Below are 24,100 nucleotides of genomic sequence, written 5' to 3'. Positions count from 1 at the left end.
ATGCCTTGGGTTGGAAGGGACCTCAAGGATCATCAAGCTCCAACGCCCCTGATGCATGCAGAGCCACCAACCTCATTGTCTAATACTAGACCAGGCTGCCCAGGGCCCCGTCCAACCCCACCTTGAACACCTCCAGGGACAGGGCTTCCATAACCTCTCTGTGCAGCCTGTTCCAGCACCTCACCATTCTCACAGTAAAGAACTTCCCCCTGATATCCAAATCTTTCCTCCTTCCACAAAACCATTTCCCCTTGTCCTGCCATTATCTACCGTTCTGAAGAGTTGACTCGCCTCCTGTTCGTAAGCTCCCTTTGGGTACCGAAAGGCTGCAGTGAGGTCACCCTGTAGCCTTCTTTTCTCCAGGCTGAACAAGCCCAGCTCCCTCAGCCTGTTTTCATAGGGGAGGTGCTCCAGCCTTGTGATCATCTTTGTGGCCCTCCTCTGCACCCTCTCTAACAGCTCCCTGTCTTTCTTACATTGGGGGCCTCAGACCTGGAAGCAGTACTCTGTCTTGCAGTATTACTGTCCTCATTTCCTTCTTCCCCTCTTGCTGGCACATAGGGTGCACAGCTCTGCCTCAGCCCAGCAGGCAGAGACTCAGGGACTGGACCGCAGTGGGGCCAGCTCCTCCGATGTGTGACACAGGCCTTCCAGCCTTACTTCCATAACTGCTTGAGGAGGGGGGAACTCCCCGTGAGGAGAAAACCTAAGTAGTGTTCCAGCATGGATCCAGATGTTCCTAATTTTTTTCTTTTCCCCGCATGAGGGCTTTCTGAGAGGTACCTCAAGTTCTGGAAAGCCAGCTGTCACCCAGAAGAGCTTGCTGCTGCTTGGCCTCATGCAGGTGAAGCAGCCCAAGGAGCATGACAGCTACCATAAATCAATACCACGTACTTCCTCTCCTATCCCTTGTTCCTATGTCATCCATTTAAAAGGCAGCCTCTTCACTGTAGGAACTTCCTCTCACTATGGACTTGCAGCACGTTTGAGGGAGCAGGATGCTGCCATCATCCCATCACAGCTTGTGAGAAAGGGACTGTGTGACTGCTTCCTCATGTGCAGTCCAGAAGTTGGCTGATACATCAGCATCACAGAGTTAGTAGGATCTCAAAGGAGGGACACGGTGCACCTCTGGGCTGGGAGGCATGCACAAAGGCAAAGCTGCACCCTGCCTTGGGCAGCCCTCATCCAGGATCTGCTGTCAGCCACCCACTGCTGGCACATGGCTGGGGTGGGTGCTCAGCTGCCTGCTTGTGTACTGCCAGCATCTGGGCCTCTTCACCACTCCTCTGATATAAGTGGAAAGTCACGTTGCATTGATGAGGCACCATGTGTACGCATATATATGTGTGTCTGAGCATGTACCCATCTTCTGTAAATACGTGAATGCTTCCAAATACACACATACAATGGAAAAATATATATGTGAAGCATAAACCATGCTTCAAGAGCAGCTCTATGTTTCTTGCAAATCCTCCAATTCCCCCTGGATTCAGTGGAAATTCAGCAAGCACAGAAAGCTCACACTGTGCAGGAGGTCTTTCTGTGCCTTTATCCCAGCACGACGGTCTCATGTGAGGCAGCTGGTAGTTCTTATGTCAGTGTTTAGGCAGCAACAGGAGGGAAGCAAAACAAAATGTGGCCTAAACCCCTGGAAGCACACAAATAGATATAAACAGCTGGGATAGAAGAAAGCAGTTTTTTCTGTGTCTCTGCTGAAGGTTTAAGGTCTTCGCTTTTTTCCTCAGAGGGGTTGTTGGGTGAGGGCTATTGCAACCATCAGAGAATATATTTGGACTATTTGGAAGTCCTGATAAGTTTGTATACAGAAGTGTTCATCTAATAGCTGTGATTTGGAGAGCTAAAATTTTCCAAGGTTCGCTGTGTTTTGTTTTGCTTTTTCCATCTCACACAGCCTCAGAGTCCTCATTTAGACATGCACGAAGAGAACAAGGAGCACGAGGGCTGAGTGAACACACTGCAATCACAGCACCACATCCCAGAGGTTCAGTAAGGCCAAGAGCAGGGTGCTGCACTTGGGTCGGGGCAATCCCAGGTATTTATACAAACTGGGGGAAGATCTCCTTGAGAGCAGCCCTACAGAGAAGGACTTGGGGGTCCTGGTGGACGAGAAGCTGGACATGAGCCAGCAGTGTGCGCTTGCAGCCCAGAAGGCCAACTGTGTTCTGGGCTGCATTAAAAAAGGGGTGGGCAGCAGGGAGAGGGAGGTGATTGTCCCCCTCTACTCAGCTCTTGTGAGGCCCCATCTGCAGCACTGTGTCCAGGCCTGGGGCCCCCAGTACAAGAAAGACATGGAGCTCTTGGAGTGGGTCCAGAGGAGGGCCTCTATGATGATCAGAGGGCTGGAGCACCTCTCCTGTGAGGAAAGGTTGAGGGAAGTGGGCTTGTTTAGCTTGGAGAAGAGAAGGCTCCAGGGAGACCTCATTGTGGACTTGCAGTCCTTGAAGGGAGAGTACAAACAGGAGGGGGAACGGCTGTTTATGATGATGGATAGTGATAGGGCAAGGGGGAATGGTCTTAAATTGAGACAGGAGAGGTTTAGGTTAGATATTAGGAGGAAGTTTTTCACACAGAGGGTGGTGACACACTGGAACAGGTTGCCCAAGGAGGCTGTGGATCCCCATCCCTGGAGGCATTCAAGGCCAGGCTGGATGTGGCTCTGGGAGGCCTGGTCTGGTGGTCTAGCAGCACTCAGCAGGGCTTTGAAACCAGATGATCATTGTGGTCCTTTTCAACTCAGGCCATTCTATGATTCTGTATGTATTATGTTCCTTATGGGGGACAGCATCCATGCCGACACCAGGCCTCGCTGTGGACTGTGCCTGATGCTGCTCTGTGAGGGACAGGGGAGCTGCAGGCCCCCATTCACACACTGAGCCACACCACATGGCAACGCTCTACTGTTCTCCCCTTCTGACAGCCATCCCCTTACACGCTTCTCTTACCTCCCCACACTGGGGATACTGAACAGAAACACACAACCCCCTGTTCTACAGTAGGGAAAACTACAGCAAAATTTACTTTTATAGTCAAATCAAAAAGCAACCATTTTTACAGCGATACTGCCATTATTTTATGTGCTGCTTTCACGTTTTGGTTTTGTTTCATCTCTCTGTTATTTACTCAGCAGGGGAGAAGCATATAAATTTCCTGTGCATTCTCTGAGCAGTTTTGCTCTCCAGAGATCAGATCGATGGTGTGAGCAGTGGCTCCGCGGCACCAACACAGGAATGGCAAAATCAGCGCTGCTATCCGGAGGAAGCGCTGAAATGGCGTTACGTCCTTACGGTGCAATTTAGGAAACCTCTCGTTGTCACAAAGCTTGGAAAACGACAGAAAATAACAGCCACGAGCCCGCAGTAAGAAAGAGACAGCAGCAATAGGCAACGGTACATTTACGATTCGAGTTAAAAACAAAACAAAAAACAACCCAAATCCTCTCCTCGTTTCCCAGGGCTGCTTCCTTGCAACTTGAATTAAAGTGGTGGAGCGATGTAGCGTTCTCTTGGGGTTAATGTTACATTAATCAGAACTGACAAGCATGAAAATCATTCTTTGTTGTCTTTAAATTGCTAATTTAAGATTGAAATCTAAAACGCTTGAGCACTGATCGTTAACACAGACAATCTTGTCTCCAGTGGGCCGCCGCACAATTGTTTTACATTTGGTTCAGAAAACAAATGCAAAGTCTGTAACCAAATCCTAACGTATCGTTTAAGCGTTTCCATTCAAATACATTCTTTGGCTAAACTTCACCGAACTGCGCCACAGTTTAATTTAAAAGCAGCTTTTGCGCAGACATTTACATCTGAAGGCGGAGACACCGTCATTGTGTGGCGGCAGCAAGAATTTCTCCAAATCCCGATTTGTTGTTTCCATGTACAGATGAACTTTAAGGACCTGATTCTCAACGGCGGTACCGAGCAAAGCGTGAGATGCTCGCTAAGGAGCAAGCAGAGTATTTTACAAGCTTACGGAAATTCATCAGCCTATTAAAGAGTACGGCCAAAATTCACGTAAAGAAGACAGGCACCGAACAGAAGAAAGGGGAATAAAGTGTTACCGAATGTGCAGAGAAAAAAAATAGGAGTAGCAAATCAAATGGGATACCTCGTTAATGGAATTACAGGTTGTGTTTGTGGCAGATCAAGCCCGGTCTGAAATGGATGATTTGTCAATGTGACTATGTGCAGATTCGGGTCTGCAGGCACACACAGCCCCCACAGGGTGCGTGCACTTAGCGCTGGTATGAAGCTGGATATTCAGCTCGGCTGAAGCTGAAGCAAACTCTGTGACCCGAAGTCATTTCGTTAACCCCAGCCCCACCCGTGGATGTGGTTCCATGCGGCGCTTTGCGTTGGGAAGGACAGACACCTCGCTGCAAGGTGCTGCGGGAAGGCGGCCGAGCCCTCACCCGACACAAGTACGGGGGTGCGGGCGCTGTGCCACACAGCTGCCCTTTGTCACTCCGGCACTCTGCTTTTCCCAGCGGTTCCAGCAAAGTGGGGTCCCACATCCATGGAGCACGGTGGGAGATCCGCAGCAAATCCCGGGGCTGAGCTTGCTGCACAAAAGCCGTGTTAAGACACAAGCACTGTCATGCAGAACAAGCCCTGAGAGCAGAAGAAAAGGTCTCAGCGCCTGGCCAAGGAGCGGGGTCACGCACTGGGAGCGCTTTGTGCACGGCAGGGACAGGCGGTGGCTCCCCAGGCTCGCAGCAAGGGCTTGGTGGAAACACAGACCGTGAGCCAGGCCTCCGGGCAGCCTGGTGCAGAACACGGAGGTGCAGAGAGGGCATTTCTCTGTCCTTCTCTTCACTGAACAGGAGTGCAAACCCACCCTCGGACATTCCTTTTCTTTGTTAGCTCCAACATCATGCAGAAATTTGCTAACATCTAGACTAAAGGCAGGCCCCATGGAAATATAAGAAAATGTCCATCGTGTCTCACGCTCCCATGTGAAGGGGCAGATCCCAGGAGAGCAGATCAAGGAAATATCGTCAAGGAAGGATGATCTGGGTTCAGAGTCGTGGGAGACTAGTCCTGAGCTTGAAAACAAAAGGTATTTTCCACTGTACAGGTGTCCTTAGAAAGTGCAGTTGCAAGATTTGACTGACGCCAGTTTTGTCCTGCTAAATTATGTCTCTCAAGAATTCCTGAATGTGTTTAACTGCTTCATATGAAAGAGCAACAGGAAGAAGACCTCTGCAAGCATCTCCGAGCAACAGGATTTACAGTGCAGCTGAGACTCAGAAGCTGAGCGCCTACACAAGGACAACCAAGTGCCTGATAAGGAAGGAGCTTCTAAGAGCCTCAGACATTTGAGTGAACAACTATAGCACCTGCTTGAACAATTATTGGCTGATTTTTCACTTTTATTTCAAACTATTTAAAAATGAGATTTTATAACTAAACAACAAAACAATTTTATCAGGCAATTTGGTTCATTTAACATTTTTTATTGACTCGGCCTCAGACAAACGAATTCCTTAATATTAATTCACTTTAGGCACAAGGATGAGTCTGTCTTCATTTGCCTGGAAATGTGTGAAGAAGTGCTTGGAGCTGGCCTAAGGGAACGTCCAGTGCTCAGTGTGTTGTCTTGGCAGCTGGTGCCACCTGAGAGGCCATTGGGCTCCCTGCCCCATCCCCAGCTGCCACACCAGGAGGGCATCACAAGCCCTCAGCCCTGTACCAATCCAGCCAGCCCTGTCTGAAGGCTTCACACACTAAAAGTGCGGCAGATGTAGCTGGTTTGAGCCCTCGCTGACTCTAATGGGAATTAAATAACCACTTCATTCATTTCAAAACCAAATCACAGTCCAAATTCCACAGGTACTGAAGAAAATCAGGTGTTATCTTCAGGGTCTCACAAATACAGAATTCCACGCCATTCCCAAAATCTGTTTATTCACAAATCAAAGCATTTCAGTCATACTGAGGAACAGTCATAGAACCATAGAATGGCCTGGGTTGAAAAGGACCACAATGACCATCTAGTTTCAAACCCCCCTGCTCTGTGCAGGGTCACCAACCAGCAGACCAGGCTGCCCACAGCCACATCCAGCCTGGCCTTGAATGCCTCCAGGGATGGGGCATCCACAGCCTCCTTGGGCAACCTGTTCCAGTGTGTCACCACCCTCTGTGTGAAAAACTTCCTCCTAATATCTAACCTAAACCTCCCGTCTCAATTTAAGACCATTCCCCCTTGTCCTATCACTATCCACCCATGTAAACAGTCCTTTTACACACAACACAACTAATGCCTATTGCAGATGTTGCCTAAAGTATTCCTAAGCAATGTAAATATTAATGCATACCTGTATGAGCTTGTAGATGAGCTTTCCAAGATTCCCCTCTGAATGTACCATTCTAAAGTGTTTCAGAAGGATAGGTTTCTATTTATCATCTAGGGCTGAACTGGAAGCCATCAAGCTGTTTGTATTGGTCTATGAAATATTGTGATTTATTATCCCTCCCTCATCCCATCTATTTTCTGTGCCTCAGATGTGCAATTAAATCCATACCATCTGCTGATGTCTGCACAGGACACATCTGTACCAGCACAAAAGCAAAAGAACAAGTTTTCTGATGACCAGTGTTCATTACCCATTGCCTCACAGCTCAGAGCAGCTGACTGCTCCCCAGGAGGAGTATAATGCAGGAACTACTCAAACTCAGAGCAGTCCCAGAGCAAGCAGTGCCAGTCAGAGCCTCTCTGAGTTGTGCAAAACAGTATTGGTGTTTGCTTCAAAGAGATCAGATGTCGCTCTGTATTTATTTTAAGCTCACTTTTAATTTCATTTAAGATTTCAGAAATGTACAGAAGTTCAAATGCCTCATTCAGAACAACAGCTTATGGTGTCTTGTCTGTCCAATGGACTGAATAAATATGCTTTGGTAAGTGCACACAATACATACATATTGTATATAGTTATGTACATTAGGGAGCATTTAAAAATAGTCTTTGCTGCATTAGAAAGGTTTCAACACTGAGTCAGAGGCGGCGCTCTCCCCTCCAGAGAATGTTTTTGTATGTGATAGGAAGATAAGAGATCACATTACTCTTAAGGATTTACTACACTTGCTTGCTTCTTGACAATGCATTATATATCTGCCATCCATTTTCATAAATACCCAATGAATTTCAAATTAAATTACTTCGGGGAAATCAATTTCTGGCTGTCTCAATAAATCACACACATTCCCGCATTCCCGCTATAATGTCTGGGTGGTGAGAAGGAGCTGGGCTTTGTGTATGTCCCTCAGGCCCAAGAATTCTCTTCCCAGCCCTGAATGATTTAACGTGGCCATTACTTAGAGAGATAGGTGCATGGCTGTGCGTAAGCCTGGGAAAAAAGAAAGAAAGAAGAAAGAAAGGTCAGCAAATGTAATCAGGAGCAGCACAGCAATCTGCTGCTTTACCTGTTGGCTGGAGCCAAATCCCAATCCCAAATCAATACTTTGCGGCAGATTAGCCAACATGCAGGGAGAGGCTGAAGACGGCCCTGTATCAGGAAGGCTATGAACTGTGCTGAGTGAAAACCAGCTGAAATGCTGTCTGGTTAACAAAAAGAGAGAGGAAAAGAGGAACTTTATCTCTTTTGTGTAAAATCAGATACCGTAGAGATAACAGAGACATAGCAAATCTCTGTTATCACACTACACCGGGGTTTGGGAGGATAGGTGCTGTCTGCTGTAGGAGAAAGGGGCAGCACTGCGCTGAGGACCTGATGGGCTGCCAAATAGCGACCGGCATGAATGAAAATGCATTTTTGAGGATCGTTATTATGGTGTGAATGGCCGATGAAAGGGGCCGGAAGAAGTTGGTGGCCATGCTGAGCACCCCACGGCCCTGTGCCGGGGCCACACATCCCCGCACAACGAGTGCCATTCCCAGCTCGGGACCGAGGGCCCGTCTGACGCTTGGGGAGCGGGGAGAGCAGGCTGTGACGACATGAGGACAGAAACAGAAGCGTGAGGTCCGACACACTTGGGGAAGGCACTCTGAGCGCGGGGGCTCGCGAGCACAGGGGAGAGCAGCGCTCCCGGAGGCAGCACGCTGCGTGGAGGCACGCTGACCAATAAAGCTGCTTGAGCACGCGCGAGGAAAAAAAGCAGAGCGATGGAGCAACACAGCGAACCGTGTCGTTCTGTCTGTGCGGGCGGCCTCTGCGACTGCTCCCGTCGCGAAGCTCAGCCCCGCCGTCCCGCCGCAGGCACCGGGGCCGTGAGGGGGCGGAGGGAGAGGGCTGAAGCTTTCGGGGCGGCGGGGCCCGGGGCGGGGATCCCCGCGTGGCGGAGGGGGGGGTGGCCTCCGCGCGGCGCTGACGTCGCCGAGGGGCCGGGGCGAGGAGGCTGCGGCTCGGGGCGGGCAAGATGGCGGCAGCGGCGGGTGACGGGTGCGTGTGGGCGACGCGGGGCGGCACGAGTCGCTTCCCCGCGGCCGGCGAGGGGCGAAGAGCTGGGGAGGCGTAGCGAGTGGGGCGAGGCGGGCGGAGGGTCGGTAGGGAGCGGGGTCCTGGGGCCCTCGCTCAGCCTGGGGAGTGAGGGGCTCGGGGAGGGAGGCGGAGAGCGGTGGTGCGAGCCGCGGGACCGGCTGGGCTCCGTCGGGGCTGGCAGCGGGAGGCGGCCGGTCCGGGCCGGCGGGGCTCGGAGACGTTCGTTAAACCTGAAGCGTCCCGCGTGCAGCCGCGGGGTACGAAGTGGTGCCCGGGTCCGAGGTACCCGTCGGCCTGTTCTCAGCTGCGGGAAACGCGCCGTTCTTGGCGGGGGGAAACTTTAAACGTAGCCTTATAGCAGCGTTCGCTGCCTGTGCCTCCTCACGGGCAGCGTTACCGGACGAGCGTTCCTTGACTGGGAGAAAAACACGAGCGATGAAAAGCGAGCCGTGGGGCTGTGCGGCTCCGAAGGAAGGAGGCTGGGGGGTTTCGTGTCAGCGCTGCGCGCTTGCCGCTCGGAAATCGCTCGCAGCGTTTCTTTGCAGATCTTTAGGTCTCAGTGTTAGCCTGAGGGCTGCGAGTTCGCTTGGGTCGGCTTTAAAAACAACAGCAACCAAACGAAAACAAAAACCGGCAGCAATCTGTCTTAAGGAAACCGTGTATCTAGCTTCAAGCAACGCGCGTTACCCAAACTTGCGATCGCTATTTTTCAGCTGTGCAGCAGGTAGGAGACCTGAGGAAGGGAAAGAGATGAGCCTAACAGTGAGGTCCAGGTAGAGCTCATTGAGAATAAACATCGCGGTCCGTGTGTGTTTGTTGCTGGTGGAAGCTGGGCGCGAGGAGACGCCGTGCCCGTTGGCCGGCAGCTCGCCGCTTTCAGGAGCGCTCAGTCCCTGCTGCACGGGGGGCTGATCTCTGCACCGCTGGGCAATTAATTCCCGGTTTCTTTGTGTGTGTGCAGAGAACTGAGCCCGGGGAGAGAAGAAAGCACGAGGAGCGCTGAATAACTTTCTTTAGGAATTTTTGGCAGTGCAAAGCTTACTTGTTCTTACTTCAGCTGCAGATTTCTACCAGGTGTATCAATCAGCATCCAGTTTTGTTTGTTTGTTTTTTTTTTCCTAATGAGTTTTGCACATTATTTGCAACTTCAGTCTTATTTCCCTGACTTGTCTTGCCAGCTCTAATCTGTTCGGTTTTAATCTGAAGGTTATAAACTTTCCCATTTGATGTAGTATTAGTACTTTAGCACTCGTGTCCTAAACTCATGCTGTGCTTACGTTCACCCATGTAAGCACTGTACTATCACTCTTGATGCTACATTTCAAATGAAAAATAGTCTTTTTGGACATATAATATCATAAGGAGAAAAGATATGGCACAGCGTTTATAGCATGACTTAAGAGGTAAGACAATCAGTACACGGTGACTGATGGTGTTGCTGTGTCCAGCAGCCGTAGAGGAAAGCAGTTTGGTTTTCTTGCCTGCTGGAAAGGACTTGCATGTTGTGCAGGAGAGTCTGTTATGCTTAGCTCTAAAGCACAGAGCTGAATCTCATCTCTTATAATTCTGTCTACCATAATTAATTGCTGCAGCATGTGGTACTTAGGAGTTTCTCCAATGCTCCTAAGAAGGTTTGACCCACGCATACAACTCTGAGATGTACATGAGTTCTCTGTATTATGTACATCGTTATTAGAGAAGCTCATCTTTGTTGGGGAAAAGTTGTCAGACCGAGGGAAGACACGGAGTAAAATTAGTGGTCTTATTTACAAAAACAGTATTAAAAACAAATGTAGTATGGACAATTACTTGCAAAAGAATCTCATTAGCAGCCTGTGAATAGACTGCCTTTTAGAAGGAATGAATGCTGTGGACGCCAGCAAGCTGAAAGCATTCAGCAAAGCCCTTATTTTTGTGATCTGCTGGCTGTGGTACTTGGGGGATCCTGACCTCTGGAGCACCGGGGCTGGAGCTCAGTCTGGGATTCACCACGTGGGTACCCAGAGGTCACAGCACCCAAAATCCTTTGGTGCAGCTGGTATGGGTGGGAGGCAGCTCTCAGATAAACTGAATAAGGATGACAGACGTGTAAAACTGTGTGCACTTTTCCTGGTTTCGCTACAGCTGGCTCAGCCTTTCCTGCTTGACAGCAAGAGGAACTCAACTCCTGCAGCTCTGGGTGCCAGTTATGTGTGCATTTGTTGCAGCTTTTGGTAGCTGTGTTGAAACAGCTTAATGGGCATTAGCCACAGGATGATTAGCTGATCGAAGTCATGTTGCTGTTGTTAAATCTTTTAACTACAGTTTTAGTGTAATTACCAGGTGAAAAATGAAGCTACTTTCCTATTCAGCTGCTGTTTCTATACTTGCTTCCCTTCCTCAATGTCACGTCATCAGATGTTTGGATTCCCCTGATCAAGTGCAAGGCTGCAAGGCAGACACCTTTTCTAACTCAATTAATCATTTCTTCTGCATGTCAGGTCCTTTGGATTCTATCCAGAGCAATCTAAATCAGATGGCTTACTCATCTGTGTAGAACACAGAGTCCTGGACCTTGATGTACAGCCCAGGCAAGGTCCACATTATGCACACGTTTGTAATGGCAAAGCTTAGTTCTTGGTTGGCATAACCTGCATATTTCATAAGCACTTGTCCTGCCCAAGTGAAGTAACTTTCATCTGGTGGGTACTGTGCTTGCTCAGATTGGTGCTGTGTGTGCTTTCATTTGGCCTTTCCAGTCAGTGACATCGTGGGCACAAATGCTCCAGGTCAGACATAATTGCTTCCTGACACATCGTTTGTCTCTAGGCGATCTCTCTCAACTGGGTTGGTTTTGCCATCTCTCTTTAGACTTTATGAAGGCGAAGAAAGAATGAATCACTGTCTCTTTAATTCCTGTTAGTCAGAGCCTGCCTATTTGTTTTAGGTAAATGCACCTTACAGGAGAAAGTAAATACAGCAGGTTTGAACAAATAAATGATACCACATAAACTTATAAAAGGATGTAAGCCAACATTAGTCATGTTTTTAAGTGACTTTTTTAAGACAATAATTAGAAAAATGCCTTTTTTTAACAAAGTTTTTAGCGAGTTGAGCTAGATATCTAATGGCATCTCTGTCTAGTGAAGAAAGAAGTCGTCTTTTCCAGATCATCTTCTTCCTTTTTTTTTTTTTCTTTTTTTTTTTTTCCCCCTATTGGTGTTAGGGTCACTTGTTAAAATGTACTTATTTGAAAATACATTGTTGAAGGATGCATTGATAAAAGGTTTGCCTGAGCTGCAGTGATTTAATTAAAGGTGTGGTTTAATTAAAGGTTTGAGTTGTATAAAGTCTCATTTGTCTACACTAGGTGTACTGTGTAAACATAATACATTTAAGTGAACCTTGCACTCCTGCACCTGTGTGCTTAGAGATAGAATTATAGGAACATTTCAAATGGTTCTATCCAAACTCTTGGGCAGTGTGCTTCAATTAAATTGCTGCTTCTTTGGAGACAGAGTGGGGAAAAAAAACAAACAAAACCTGGGCCAGTATGGTTCATTCTTGAGCCAGAAGGTGCTGGGAATCTCAACAGCAGCAATCAGACTAGTCTGGGGGTCAGCCTGCAGATGGTAATGTTCATTTTGACTCTGTGTAACCGAGTGCCATGATGCATTTGGTGGGACTGAGTTGGAAGAAGATCATGATCTTGACCTCAAATGGGAGTTTGATACATTGACATCTATCAAAGTGAAGCAGCTGGGTATTTATGAACCTTCTGTGTTGTTTTCTTTTTAGTTGCAGATGGAAATGTCACGGGCAGAAGATAGTTTGGACGATGTATTTTGCTAGTGTATCTCTGCAGTTTCAGTTCTAACAATGGATAAGTGTAAGCACATAGGACGCCTGCGACTGGCCCAAGATCACTCCATTCTGAATCCACAGAAATGGCATTGCATGGACTGCAATACTACCGAGTCTGTGTGGGCATGCCTCAGCTGCTCACACGTGGCGTGTGGGAGATACATTGAAGAACATGCACTAAAGCACTTTCAGGAGAATGGTCACCCGGTGGCATTGGAAGTAAATGAGCTGTATGTTTTCTGTTATCTCTGTGATGATTATGTTCTTAATGATAATGCAACTGGTGATATAAAACTGTTGCGAAGTACATTAAGTGCAATCAAGAGTCAAAAGTATGAGTGTACTACTCGTAGTGGGAGGACTTTGCGTTCTATGGGTGCCAGTGATGATTCTTACCTTTCACACGACGGTGCCCAGGCCTTGCTTCGCAATCAGGACCGCATGTTCACAGCATTGTGGCACAGAAGGCGTGCATTCATGGGCAAAATATTCAGGTCGTGGTTCCAGCTGACACCTAGCGGAAAAAAGATTTTGAAAGAAGAAAAGCGTTTGGAAGAAGAGGAGGAAAGGAAGAACAAAGCTAGAAAGAGGAGACAAGAACGAAAGCGCCAGTTGAAGGAAGAGATGGAAAAGTTGCCCCCGAGAAAGAGCTGCCGTTTACAAAACCAGATGAGAATGTCCTCACAAACATCTGTCATGCAAAAGACATCACAGAACATGGACTCTGTGTCAGAGTTGAAAGAAACGTATACCTCAGATGAAGTAAGACTGAAAAAAATAGGTGACTCTCCAATTAAACGAAGGCCCACCGTGACTCCCGGGGTAACAGGACTGAGGAACCTGGGAAACACGTGCTATATGAATTCTATCCTGCAGGTATTAAGTCACTTACTTATTTTTCGAGAATGCTTCTTAAAGCTTGATCTCAACCAAACTCAGGAACTGCTGGCAACAGCAGCCAGTGGTAAAACCAGGTCTTCATCCAGGCGCTCATCAATAACTGCTTCAACATTGCAAGTGAATGAGAACCAAGAGAAAGGAAGGGGATCATCTTCTGTGAGACGATCTAATTTATCCTCTGGATTAAGTGGAGGAGCATCAAAAAGTAGAAATATGGAACTCATTCAGCCCAGGGAGCCCAGTTCAAAGCATATTTCTCTTTGTCACGAGCTGCATACTCTGTTTCAAGTGATGTGGTCTGGCAAATGGGCGCTGGTGTCTCCTTTTGCCATGCTTCATTCTGTCTGGAGACTAATTCCAGCCTTCAGAGGATATGCCCAACAAGATGCTCAGGAATTTCTTTGTGAACTTTTGGATAAAGTGCAGCAGGAACTGGAGACTACGGGGACCAGATACCCAGCTCTCATCCCTGCTGCTCAAAGAAAACTTATAAAACAGGTTTTGAATGTGGTGAACAACATTTTTCACGGACAGCTATTAAGTCAGGTATGATTTTGTTATCTTTTTAAGATGTGCAATGATTTGTAGTTACAGATTTATACTGGCCAACGATTGGCACCTTTCAAAGGTTAATACATGTTTAACTATTGAGGAGGGATGGGGAGGATATAGTACAGACAGTTTTAGAAGTAAGGTCATTTGGCTACTCCCGAAAATAGAAGAGTCACCTGATGAACATAAAAGTTATAAATTTGGTATTGTAAAACACATTCTTGAAGTTACTGATAAGCATGTGGCTTTGCTTCTGAACATCAACTGATGCAGTAATAAAGAATTTACAAGTTAAAACCCAGGCTGGATGTGGCTCTGGGCAGCCTGGTCTGGTGGTTGCTGACACCCTGCACATAGCAGGGGTGTTGAAACTAGGTGATCATTGTGGTCCTTTTCGACCCAGGCCATTCTGTGATTAAAGTACCTAGTTGGCTATAGCTGTGCACCAGGATACTAATCCTTCCTTTCCATTACAACAGAAAGATACAGAAAGCTCTTTAGACGCAGGAACCAAATTTGTGGGGTGAAGGCAATTGTGGTTTTCCTTTTTTTCTGTCAAACTGCCTTTTTTTTCCCCCTAATTGTTCTTGTTTTCTTTTTGGCTTCCTGTTAAGTACATCAATGTGCCCACTTACTATTATGCATACCCCAGCTGTTTGTGTATGCAAATATTTGTGAATTAACAAATAAATGCTGATTTCTGTTGAGAGCATCATAAAACTAACTGCACTACCAGAGGAACAGAGGCTGAGATGAGATAGTCTAGGTCTTCTGGAAGTGGTCTGTGGTACAAATGCACACACTGCTGAGATAGTGCAGAAACATTTGTTGGATACGTTGTGTGAACGAATAGAGGTTTGGGACAGTTAACAAAATTGTGGGTATTGCCTCTACTTTGACAACTGGCGTACTTGTTCAGTATTTGTGTATGTAAAGCTAAATACTTTTTAGCTGAGGTAGGATTGTTTTCTGCTGTGATCAGTAAACTTTATAAGCCAGCAGGACTCTTAAAATTAGAGTTGTATTGCAGAATATATTGACTTTTAGTTCGTTTTAGGGTTTAACTGTTAGGAACTGGTACACCTGCTAATAAAAATAGATTATCCATTACTTTCTGTTTAGCGCATGCTTACTTTTTCCTTGAGGTGGTTATCTGTCATATAAGGGTTGGACTGATATAAGTGTCTAATGCATCATATTGTTGGATCTGTTTGAAAATCACATTCCTCTCCAACAGCAAATTTGATAGAAAAACAAAGTAATTGCTTAGGCAGGCTGTCAAGGTGTGCTTTGCGTTCTAATAGGAATCATTTTCTGGAAGACTTGCTGAGGTTCTGAAGACACTTTCAGTAGTATTGCTTCTTTCACATGTTTTTTAGCTTTATCCAAAAAGGCTTGTGACTAGAAACCCTCCCACGTTCCTGTAACTAAGGAGGGGACTAATGAGAATTCACTCAAGTGTCATCGAGTGAGCCTGAAAGGGAACTAAAGAGATTCAAGCTATGCAATGACCACAACACACATTTCTTTTTCTCCAGATGGCCAATATCTGTGAGCAAAATTCAGCACTGATGAACTTCAAAGTGCCTAGAATGAGCAGAACAAGAAAAAGTGTGCTGCAGTAATTTCTCCCTGGCTCCTGAGGCAGTTTTCACAGATAGTGCCCAGTACCTGACCTCCCAATAAGCCCCTTGTGTTCTTTCACTCCTTTCTTCAATTTACTTTTCACTGGCATTTTGAACATGCAGCACTTCCACGTCTTTGACGATGTTAATTCTTTAGAAGTAAGGAATGTAGTCTTTTTCCTTAAGTGCTCAGTGTTTTCTGTTTATAAGCTGTAGCACTTGTACAGCTTTCCTCTAGAAAGTAGCTGGAGCCATAGCATGCTATGTTTGTTCAAAAAATTAGGTGGGTCTTTAATCGAGAGTATTTTGTAAACCACATCTTAGTTCAGTGAGTAAGGAGAGATGAGAAGCTGTGCAGCAGCTGCCTTCCATTTCAGCATCACGAAAAAGTTATTATCCATTAGTACTGAAAGTATTAGTCAAAGGTATTTGATTCTATGAGACACTCAAGTGCAGCAAAGCCAGTCTACTTGACCTTTAAACCTCAGGAACTGTTCTTGATACAGTACACAGAGGATCGCTTACAATGCAGATAAGCTGTATGTTTACTCTGGTTTTGCATTACTTTCACGTGTGCAATAAAACGTTGTCCCTCTCGTAGCCATTCTGTTTTAAGTTGAAGGGAAACCATTGTCTGGAATTTGCCTTCAGAAACAGCTGCCTGATTCACCTCTGTAACTATTCAGAATATAAGAAGGGAACAGAGTGTATAATAATCTTACTCAGGTTTCTTTTTGATAACCAGAAAAAGCTTTAGGCGCTGTCAAAACAATAACACCTTTTAGATGGGTTTGTTTCGTTCTGTTCTCAGTCAACTGATTCACAGTAAGTCTTTCCCAGCTACTGCTTGAAACCTCGTACTTGCTTTTGGAATACAAAACTAAGTAACAAGTAACTCCAAAAATAGCGTGAGTTTAGACTGTTAAATTGCCTCTTGGCTTTTTTATCAGCTTTTTTGACTCTGAGATCCTCTGAGGGCTAGAGATTTTTACTCTGCAGTATTGATTGTGAAACTTTCCCTTGGAAACTGTGAGTATTTAAAACACAGCTGGAAAATCCTCTCCTTTCTTTTTTACGTGCTAGTCTCTCTCCAGTGATTTCCTGAAGAGTGTTGTGCTGTAATATTTCTTGGGCAAACAAATAAACCTTATATGCAAATGCTTTCAGAGGCAGATCTGCTGAAGCAGCGGCCCCATCCCTCTCAACCTCATTGGGACAGCAAAGAGATGCCAACATCCCCATTAAAAACCTAGTTATTTTCAATCCCGTGCTTATACTCTTGTGGAAGCAGGGAGACCCATTCTCTCCTATCCTTGATCCTTCAATGGGAAAAGCAAAGGAAAATGCACTGGGAAGTTTTGTGCCAACGGTAAGCTGATGTGAACTGACCCACAGGCCCTTCGAGGACACTTCAAGTAGGTTAGCCGCTGTCCCTGAGGTTCTTCTGGTTCAGCTTTTTGAATGGTCCCAGCTAATTAGCACGGTATGCAACAATTTCTAAACTATCTTTATTTCAGGGCTTGCTTGTTGGTTTTTTTTTTTCCCCTCAGCGTTAAGCAGGGAGCTGTGGGCAGGTATATTTTTAGAAATCCGTGATTTGTAATAGCAGATTTTTGCTTTCCAAGCAAGTGTGTATTTTCAGCACCGCGTTTGGAAAATTGTGTCCCCACACGTCTACAGAAATGATGTTAGCAGAAACTGGTGTGTGTCGAGCGGCAAGCTCCCATCTAGCGCTAGGAAATGCCTGAGACAGAATGTGGGCAGCGTGCCTCCCCCAGCTGAGTGCTCAGAGAAATGAATATGCAGGAGACCCGGGGAGTGATTCGGTTCTAACAGATGTAAATGAAGTTTCAGCTTTTAAAAGGCGGCACCTCTTTATGCACTTCTTACTCCATTTACATGCTTAACTGGTGTGCTTCGGGACAGATTGGCTGAGAATAGGGGAAATGAGCAATCTTTGAGTTGTTTGAAGCCGTTCAGCTTTGGGTGCTGTGCTCTGAGTGTAAATGTGTGGTTGGGGGGGGGGGGGAGGGGGGGGAGGAATGCGGCGGTGACAGCTGTGCTGTGCTGGGTATGAAGTATGGGTATAAACTACTAAAAGCTGTGAGAATTCCAGGTAGATGACAGGAGTGTTTAAACTTACATCAACCCGCAACCTGTATGCTGGTTTCTGAGTTCTGATACCTAGAGTGTGCCGGTTTTTATACTTATATGTAGAGCTGCTGTGCTTGTCTGCATCGCCTGAACCACAAAATGGTTGTCCAGTTGCACCCAGGTGGGAGCATTTTCACTTGATCTGTAAGAGGCCATTGAATCACAGACCGTGGCTTGCTGTTTGCTTGCATTGTTGTGTTAGATAGGGATCGTTTTGGTGATGGTGAACACTCATCACTACAAATTCCAGTTGTGTTTGTAACTGAAGATATACAGTACGGGCTGTTATGTTGGAATGCCAAATTGTAGCAGCATCCTAGAAATTAAATCCCCTTTGATTACTTCACTGTGGAAAAATTCAACTGCTATTTTTAAATAGATAGCTGCTTATAGAGTGAAAACTTTCATAGTAGTGAAAGCATAAAAACGGCTGGCCAACTTACTGTTCTTAGAACAGGGATGGGAGCAGTCATCTTTCTTCCATGCAAGTGTAGGGAACAGGCAAAACAGAGCTGATGCTGGAGCTGCCTTCTTCTGCAGCAATATGTTAACTATTTTCTTTGGTTGCATTTAGGCTGAATGCCATCTGGGGCAGTGGCTGTCCATCAAATTATTGCGGGCTCAGTGATGCTTGTCTGAGCGGCCTCCGTTCTTAGCTCAAGTCAAGCAATCTGACCCAGCTCCTTTCAGTCTGGCCTTTGGCCCACGATTGAATGCTGAGCTTTAACCAAACAATTGTATATAGCACTCGTATTTCAAGGCATGAGAGCATGGCCAGGCAGAGCACAAAGTAGGGATTTCAGCTAGCTTGAAAACAGTAGTTCACTTTTTTAGCTCTAATGTAAACTTCTCCTGCAGATTTGTTATAATGACAACTTTAAGACTGCCTAAAATAGCAACTGCAGAACATAAGAGGGAGAGGTGAAATTAAACTTCGATTTTCAAAAACACAGCTGTAAAATACACATATCACTAATCAGATTGCTCAGCCAAATTCACTCCCTTGTTTCTGTCGTGCATGGTCATACCAAAAAGAAAGGGTTGCAGAGACAGAAATCAGGGCTGAGCTGTGTGGGTACCAGAGGAGCATGAGCGATCCCTCTTAGGAAAGATGGGAGCAGTGTGGTGAGCCCCAGCACAGATGGGTTCTAGCTGAGGGAGAGATCCTCCTGCTTCTCACTGACCCAACTGGGGAACTCGAGCCTAGCACAGGGAAATAGGTTTGATATTTATTCCTGCCCCTATTTACATCTCATTTAGCACTCTGTGGGCGCACACAGGAGCAGCTATTGCACAATGGCGGTAGGGTTGGGTGTATATTTATTCAGATAGCCAGGGTGCTTGGCTGCTGTGAATTTGCCAATAGCCCTGATAATTCTTTTAACAGGTTTCCTCCACTCGCCTTTGGTGCAGCTGTGCATCGCTACATGGGTCTGTTCTTTTTTCTCTGAGGGACAGAAGTTGGAAGCTGAGCCAATTACGCATTTGTTTTCCTTTGGGATAGCATTTATTAACTAGTTGAGAAAGAGGATCTTAAAATGAGCTAGGTTATTAACATGGCAAGCTGGATTTAAAACCTCAGGACTTGTTAAAATTACCTCTTCTGTGTTCGTGTGTGTGTACTTCATCCTAAGCCCATTAATCTTCAGTGCGCATTCAAGTTCAGCAAATTCTCGCTGAAGTAACTCATCCATTCAGTAAACTTTTGGCCCACCAAAATCACCCATTTGTACAGCAGAAATCTATTAGTCATCCTGTGTTTATGCTGGAGTTAGCTTGAACTGTGGCCAAGCGGATCATTTGGTCTCCAAGTCTAGATTCCAGCTCAGAATTACTAATAGTTTGTGGCTTTGAAACGTTGCCAGATGTTCACGCTTAAAAACGAAGCTCCTGTCAGCGTAAATTAAAACAAAAGAGTCTCTTTTCTGCTGTGTAAATCAGAAGTTTTGTTTTCTAAGAACAAGGCAGAGGCGTTTTCTTCTTAGAATGTAAAGCAATGAACTGCTGTCCTGACTGCTGCTACACACGTGTGCCTGTACTCAAACATCCGCGTGCGTTAGGCAGCTAATGCATGAATTGGGTATAAGCTGTTGTGGCTGCTAAATGCATTAAATAATTACTCAAAAGAGCACACAGAAGGAAGTTGCCATAAGTGGACAGATCTCCCTTTATGTAAATCGTCCAAAAGTAACAAAGCAGGGTAAATAATTAAGTAACAGCAAACTTTCACAGGAAAATTAAAGGGCTCCCAAATGGAACAGTACATTTTCACTCTCGCATGGCTTATTATCTCACTGAAGGGAGCTACTCTGAATGTATGTCAGACAGCAACACCAAGGCTTGCCTGTTTGACAACGATGCTTGGATCCATTGTGGACCTCCATTCCTTTATTACTGTGTCTTTACATTAGTTGTTCCAAGCAACTTGTGCTGTTCCCTTAAAAAGGAAGTACGCTTACAGAGATCTTACATGGCAATTATTTAGCCTTATGGTTGAAAACTTGCATATTCCACTTACTACAAAACAAATATATATTTTTTCTCATCACACCCAGCTGTTATTCTCTGCTGGTAGGTAGGAGTTACCTCAAAAGTAAGTCTAACTTGAAAATTTTGAGTTCCAGTAATCTTTTCCATGGTAAAGTTTAGTTACTGGGGGGCACGTGGGAGCATTGGATGGTTATGGAAGTTTTGTCACAGCTGTCTGAGCTCAGTTAAAAGCCAGCTTCATGTGGAGTTTTTCAGAAGGCGTATTTGCTAGAGCACTGAGGTTTGAGCTGCTTGAGCTAGTGGTCAACAGCAACTTCTAATCCAAGAAATAAATACGTTCTTCCCAGTAAAAAAACTCAAATTTAAGATTGTATCATACTTACAGTGTTGCATGGAACAAAGGGGAGCATCTTTAGTCTCACATAAACTTCATGTTTCTTTATAGCCTTTATGAACTATTCTAATTATGGTCCAAATGGAGTTTCACTACTGTGTAAGTTCAGCTACTCAGAAGAATGATTCACCCACATGGATCTTAGGAGGATGGAGATCACTAGGAGGAAGAATGAAATGCTGTGGCACTCTTCTGTTAGTAGCTTGACCTGGCCTTTAGAAGACTGTATTACAAACAAAGATCTAATATTTTGCTGTTCAACCTTAGAAGAGCTACTGCTTTTAACTTACTTCCCTAAATATAGAATGTTATCCTGGGCTAATTGCCTCCAGCTGTCTTATCTGGACTTTTGAGTTTGATTTGCTTTTCTTCTTGACACTTTATTTACCTTGTCTTAGTGCTTGTCCCTTCCCCAGTGTGTTGATGCATCCACTTACTGAAAGAAGAAATGCATTATTTTTCCTTGTTGAGTTTTCTTTGAAGGAGCGATCTGGAGTATTTATTTTCAGAGAGAAGACTCCAGCAGTTCCACTGTCTGCTTTCTCTTGAAAAGTGCCATACAAGTCATTTTGATGCTTACTTTGTTTCTCAGTAAAACATAGAAGCACTTAGCCATTTGTGGTAGCAGTATTGGACATGCTGCTTCAGAGAAAAGAGAGGAGCTGTGGCATTACTCTTCTTAAATGACTACACCTTCTGTTTTGGTTCCGCTGGTTATGCTTAGGAAAATAATACGTGTATATTTGGGGCTATGTTGTTATGGAATGCTTTTAGCAACATAAACTTTTGAGCGTAACCAATTTGTGAAATACTGTTCTACAGGTTACGTGCCTTGCCTGTGACAATAAGTCAAACACCATAGAACCTTTCTGGGACCTGTCACTGGAGTTCCCCGAGAGGTATCACTGCAATGGCAAGGAGATGGCATCGCAGTATCCCTGTCCGCTGACAGAAATGCTGGCCAAGTTTACAGAAACTGAAGCTTTGGAAGGAAAGATATATGCGTGTGATCAGTGCAACAGTGAGTAAAGGCAGTATGTACTCATACATATGTTCTCTGTGTAAAATATGAAACAGACTGACAGCAAAAGCATAGTAAAATACTATGAGTCTTAAAAATATGTTGCATTAAAAGCAAGGTTCTTCTCCTTATGTCCTGCTGTTTTGTCACTGTGGCAGCTATTATTTCTTAGAAGGGGAACAGTTCAAAGAATGTTTTAAAGTGTGATGCTTTTCTTAAATGAAGTCTGATCATACGCTCATGGGGATGCTGCTATTCCCAGCTGAAGAACCTACCAGCTTTTTAAAATGAAGTGCATGACCTAAGTGACTGCAAGTATTTTACACTTAAATCATGAAGTAAGCCTTGCAGAATGGATCTCATATGTATCCTTTTTAAGGAGATGCATTCTGTAGCTATTGAAATTCACACAAATACGGTGGATGAATACAAGGCTATTAGCGAGATCTGTGTTATGTAACTGTGTGTTTGGCCTCAGCAAAACGCAGGAAGTTTTCTTCTAAACCAGTTATACTCACAGAAGCTCAGAAGCAGCTTATGGTGTGTCGACTACCTCAGGTTCTCCGATTACACCTGAAGAGGTTTAGGTAAGTACAACCACAACAAACAGCATTGCAGATTGACTCACGTTGTCCTCTTCAATGTTCCTCAACATCAGTTTAATCTCAGTTAATGGTATGGTGAGAAACTGAGGAATAGTAACAGAAACTTATTTTCCTTTCTCAATTTAAACATCAGTAAGCTATAATATAAGTAGAGAACTGTCTCTTTGTTTTCCAACTACTTGCTACTTTAATACCAAAATTATTTTATCCTTCTTTTCAGTCCTTCTTTTCTACTAATCCCGCTGTGAACTCTGTTGGTAAAAATTGATTGTGTTATCCTCAAGTAAAGTGAACATTCATTCACTAGTGTACAAGCTGAGATTGTATTCAATTAGAAGTCTCACATAACCTTCATATAAACAAATACATTGATTCATTTGCTTGAGAGTAAGGAAGGCAAGGCTGCATCGCTGAGAACTCATAGCCCAGGCATTGGCGCAGAACTGGTCCAGAATAGAAAGGAAACTGAAAAGGGCATTTAGTATGTGGAAATACAATTACAGTGAGATCTTAAGATGGATCTTTCAGAAGATGAAGATAGTGGGTACTATAGACATGCTCCAAAAGGCCTTGAACTAGGTGTTTGGGATCCCTGCCTGTGGCAGGGGGGCCACTGGAACTAGATGAGCTTTAAGGTCTTTTTGACTCAAGCCATTCTATGGGGGATGATTTCTGGGGGGAAATAGCAAATTCACATTTATTTTGTGCGCAAAGACAACAACAAAGCTAGCTGTTTGTTTTCAGAACACAGCATTCAGAGCTGTTTGTTCTAAAAAGCATAAGTTTTCATGTGACTTAACTTTCTAGGTGGTCAGGACGCAATCATCGTGAAAAGATCGGCGTGCATGTTAATTTTGATCAAATACTGAACATGGAGCCTTACTGCTGCAGAGAATCCCTCAAGTCTCTCCTACCCGACTGCTTTATCTATGACTTGTCTGCTGTAGTAATGCATCACGGGAAAGGATTTGGCTCAGGGCACTACACTGCCTACTGCTACAATTCAGAAGGAGGTAGGAACCAGCTGTGAAATAAAAGTGTGGGAGAAAAGGGTGTTCATAATTCTAAACTGCTTGACTTACTATCTTTCCTCAAATGCAATTTCTCTATTGACAAGTTAAGCTTACTCTGTCTCTAAACTCTCTTGTAAATTTGAGGAAGTTAAGCTGGGCTTTTAAACTGGAGAGACAGATACAGTAGCTCAATTGAAATAGCATACTATTTCAAAGCAACTCTTGTTAGATGAGATTAAGTAGACTGAATCTACTTCAAACCAGTGACCAGTGTCCTGATGGGTATTTTTGTTTTCTTTGTTTGCTGTATTTCTTCATTTCAGGATTTTGGGTACACTGCAATGATTCAAAACTCAACATGTGCACTATGGAAGAAGTATGCAAGGCTCAAGCCTACATTTTGTTTTACAGCCAACGACTTTCTCAGGCAAATGGACTTGGTAAAATATGTCCTAGCACATCTGAAAGTCAGCAGCACACAGAGTTAGCTGACTGTTCTGTGGACAGCAGTAGCAGCTAATCCAAAGGCAATTAACTGTGTGTATGGTGAAGTTTGAATTGTCGTAACTATATATTTTTAAATGAAATGCAAGTACAGTGTTGTACTTTCTGACTTTGAATCTGTTGTACAATGTTTATATACTTTTGTATTAGGTAAAGTGCTCTTTATGACTGTTAGTGAAAGTTTTTATCGACAGTAAGTAACTTTCTAAGTACTTAGAATTTCAATACAGTTATTTTTTTAAGAAAAAGATTGCCATTTGCATTTAACTCTTACCTCAGGCTGTTTTTTAAGCTGTTTTTGTATTTTGATAATCTTTTTGGTTTAGAATAATGACTTTCAATGGAAAACTGATGTTTCTGTGGTTAATTTTCTATATATGCCTGTGTACATTTTATAGTATAGTTCTAATGATATCATGACTCTTACTTTCTGCAGGAATTGCTACTAGGTCTTAGAATATTAACATTCACCAGCAAGAAATGTTCTACATGTTGAATAGTAACCGAACTTTTAATAAGAAACTTTTTGTATTCCTGA

The 24,100-nt window shown here is 44.7% G+C and overlaps 1 protein-coding gene across 3 annotated transcripts; it reads left to right on the top strand.

The window, feature by feature from the left end:
- The first annotated feature begins 8,346 nt into the window (after positions 1 to 8,346).
- Positions 8,347 to 24,100, top strand: USP44 (ubiquitin specific peptidase 44). 3 transcript variants are annotated; one of them, XM_042890018.1, is made up of 6 exons: positions 8,347 to 8,422; positions 12,239 to 13,750; positions 21,242 to 21,440; positions 21,961 to 22,027; positions 22,853 to 23,058; positions 23,382 to 24,100. In XM_042890018.1, exons 2-6 carry the CDS (start codon positions 12,320 to 12,322, stop codon positions 23,576 to 23,578), a joined length of 2,100 nt encoding a protein of 699 aa, XP_042745952.1. In that variant the 5' UTR covers positions 8,347 to 8,422; positions 12,239 to 12,319; the 3' UTR covers positions 23,579 to 24,100. The 3 variants fall into 3 exon arrangements, with proteins under 3 accessions (XP_042745952.1, XP_042745951.1, XP_042745950.1); XM_042890017.1 differs by having other exon boundaries at positions 21,949 to 22,027; XM_042890016.1 differs by having other exon boundaries at positions 21,919 to 22,027.

This window comes from Lagopus leucura, unplaced genomic scaffold, assembly GCF_019238085.1.
Source record: "Lagopus leucura isolate 7727_CA_CO unplaced genomic scaffold, USGS_WTPT01 Super-Scaffold_100159, whole genome shotgun sequence".
NCBI lineage: Eukaryota > Metazoa > Chordata > Aves > Galliformes > Phasianidae > Lagopus > Lagopus leucura.
Note: the sequence above shows the minus strand (reverse complement) of the source record. Positions and strands in the feature narration are given on the sequence as shown.

Bases quoted from the DNA above. Each gene is read 5' to 3' on its own strand.
- USP44 (XM_042890016.1), top strand. From the start codon at position 12,320: ATGGATAAGTGTAAGCACATAGGACGCCTGCGACTGGCCCAAGATCAC. The intron at 21,441-21,918 runs GTGAGTAAAGGC...GTTTGGCCTCAG, and splicing joins TGCGTGTGATCAGTGCAACA to CAAAACGCAGGAAGTTTTCT. The intron at 22,028-22,852 runs GTAAGTACAACC...TTAACTTTCTAG, and splicing joins TTACACCTGAAGAGGTTTAG to GTGGTCAGGACGCAATCATC.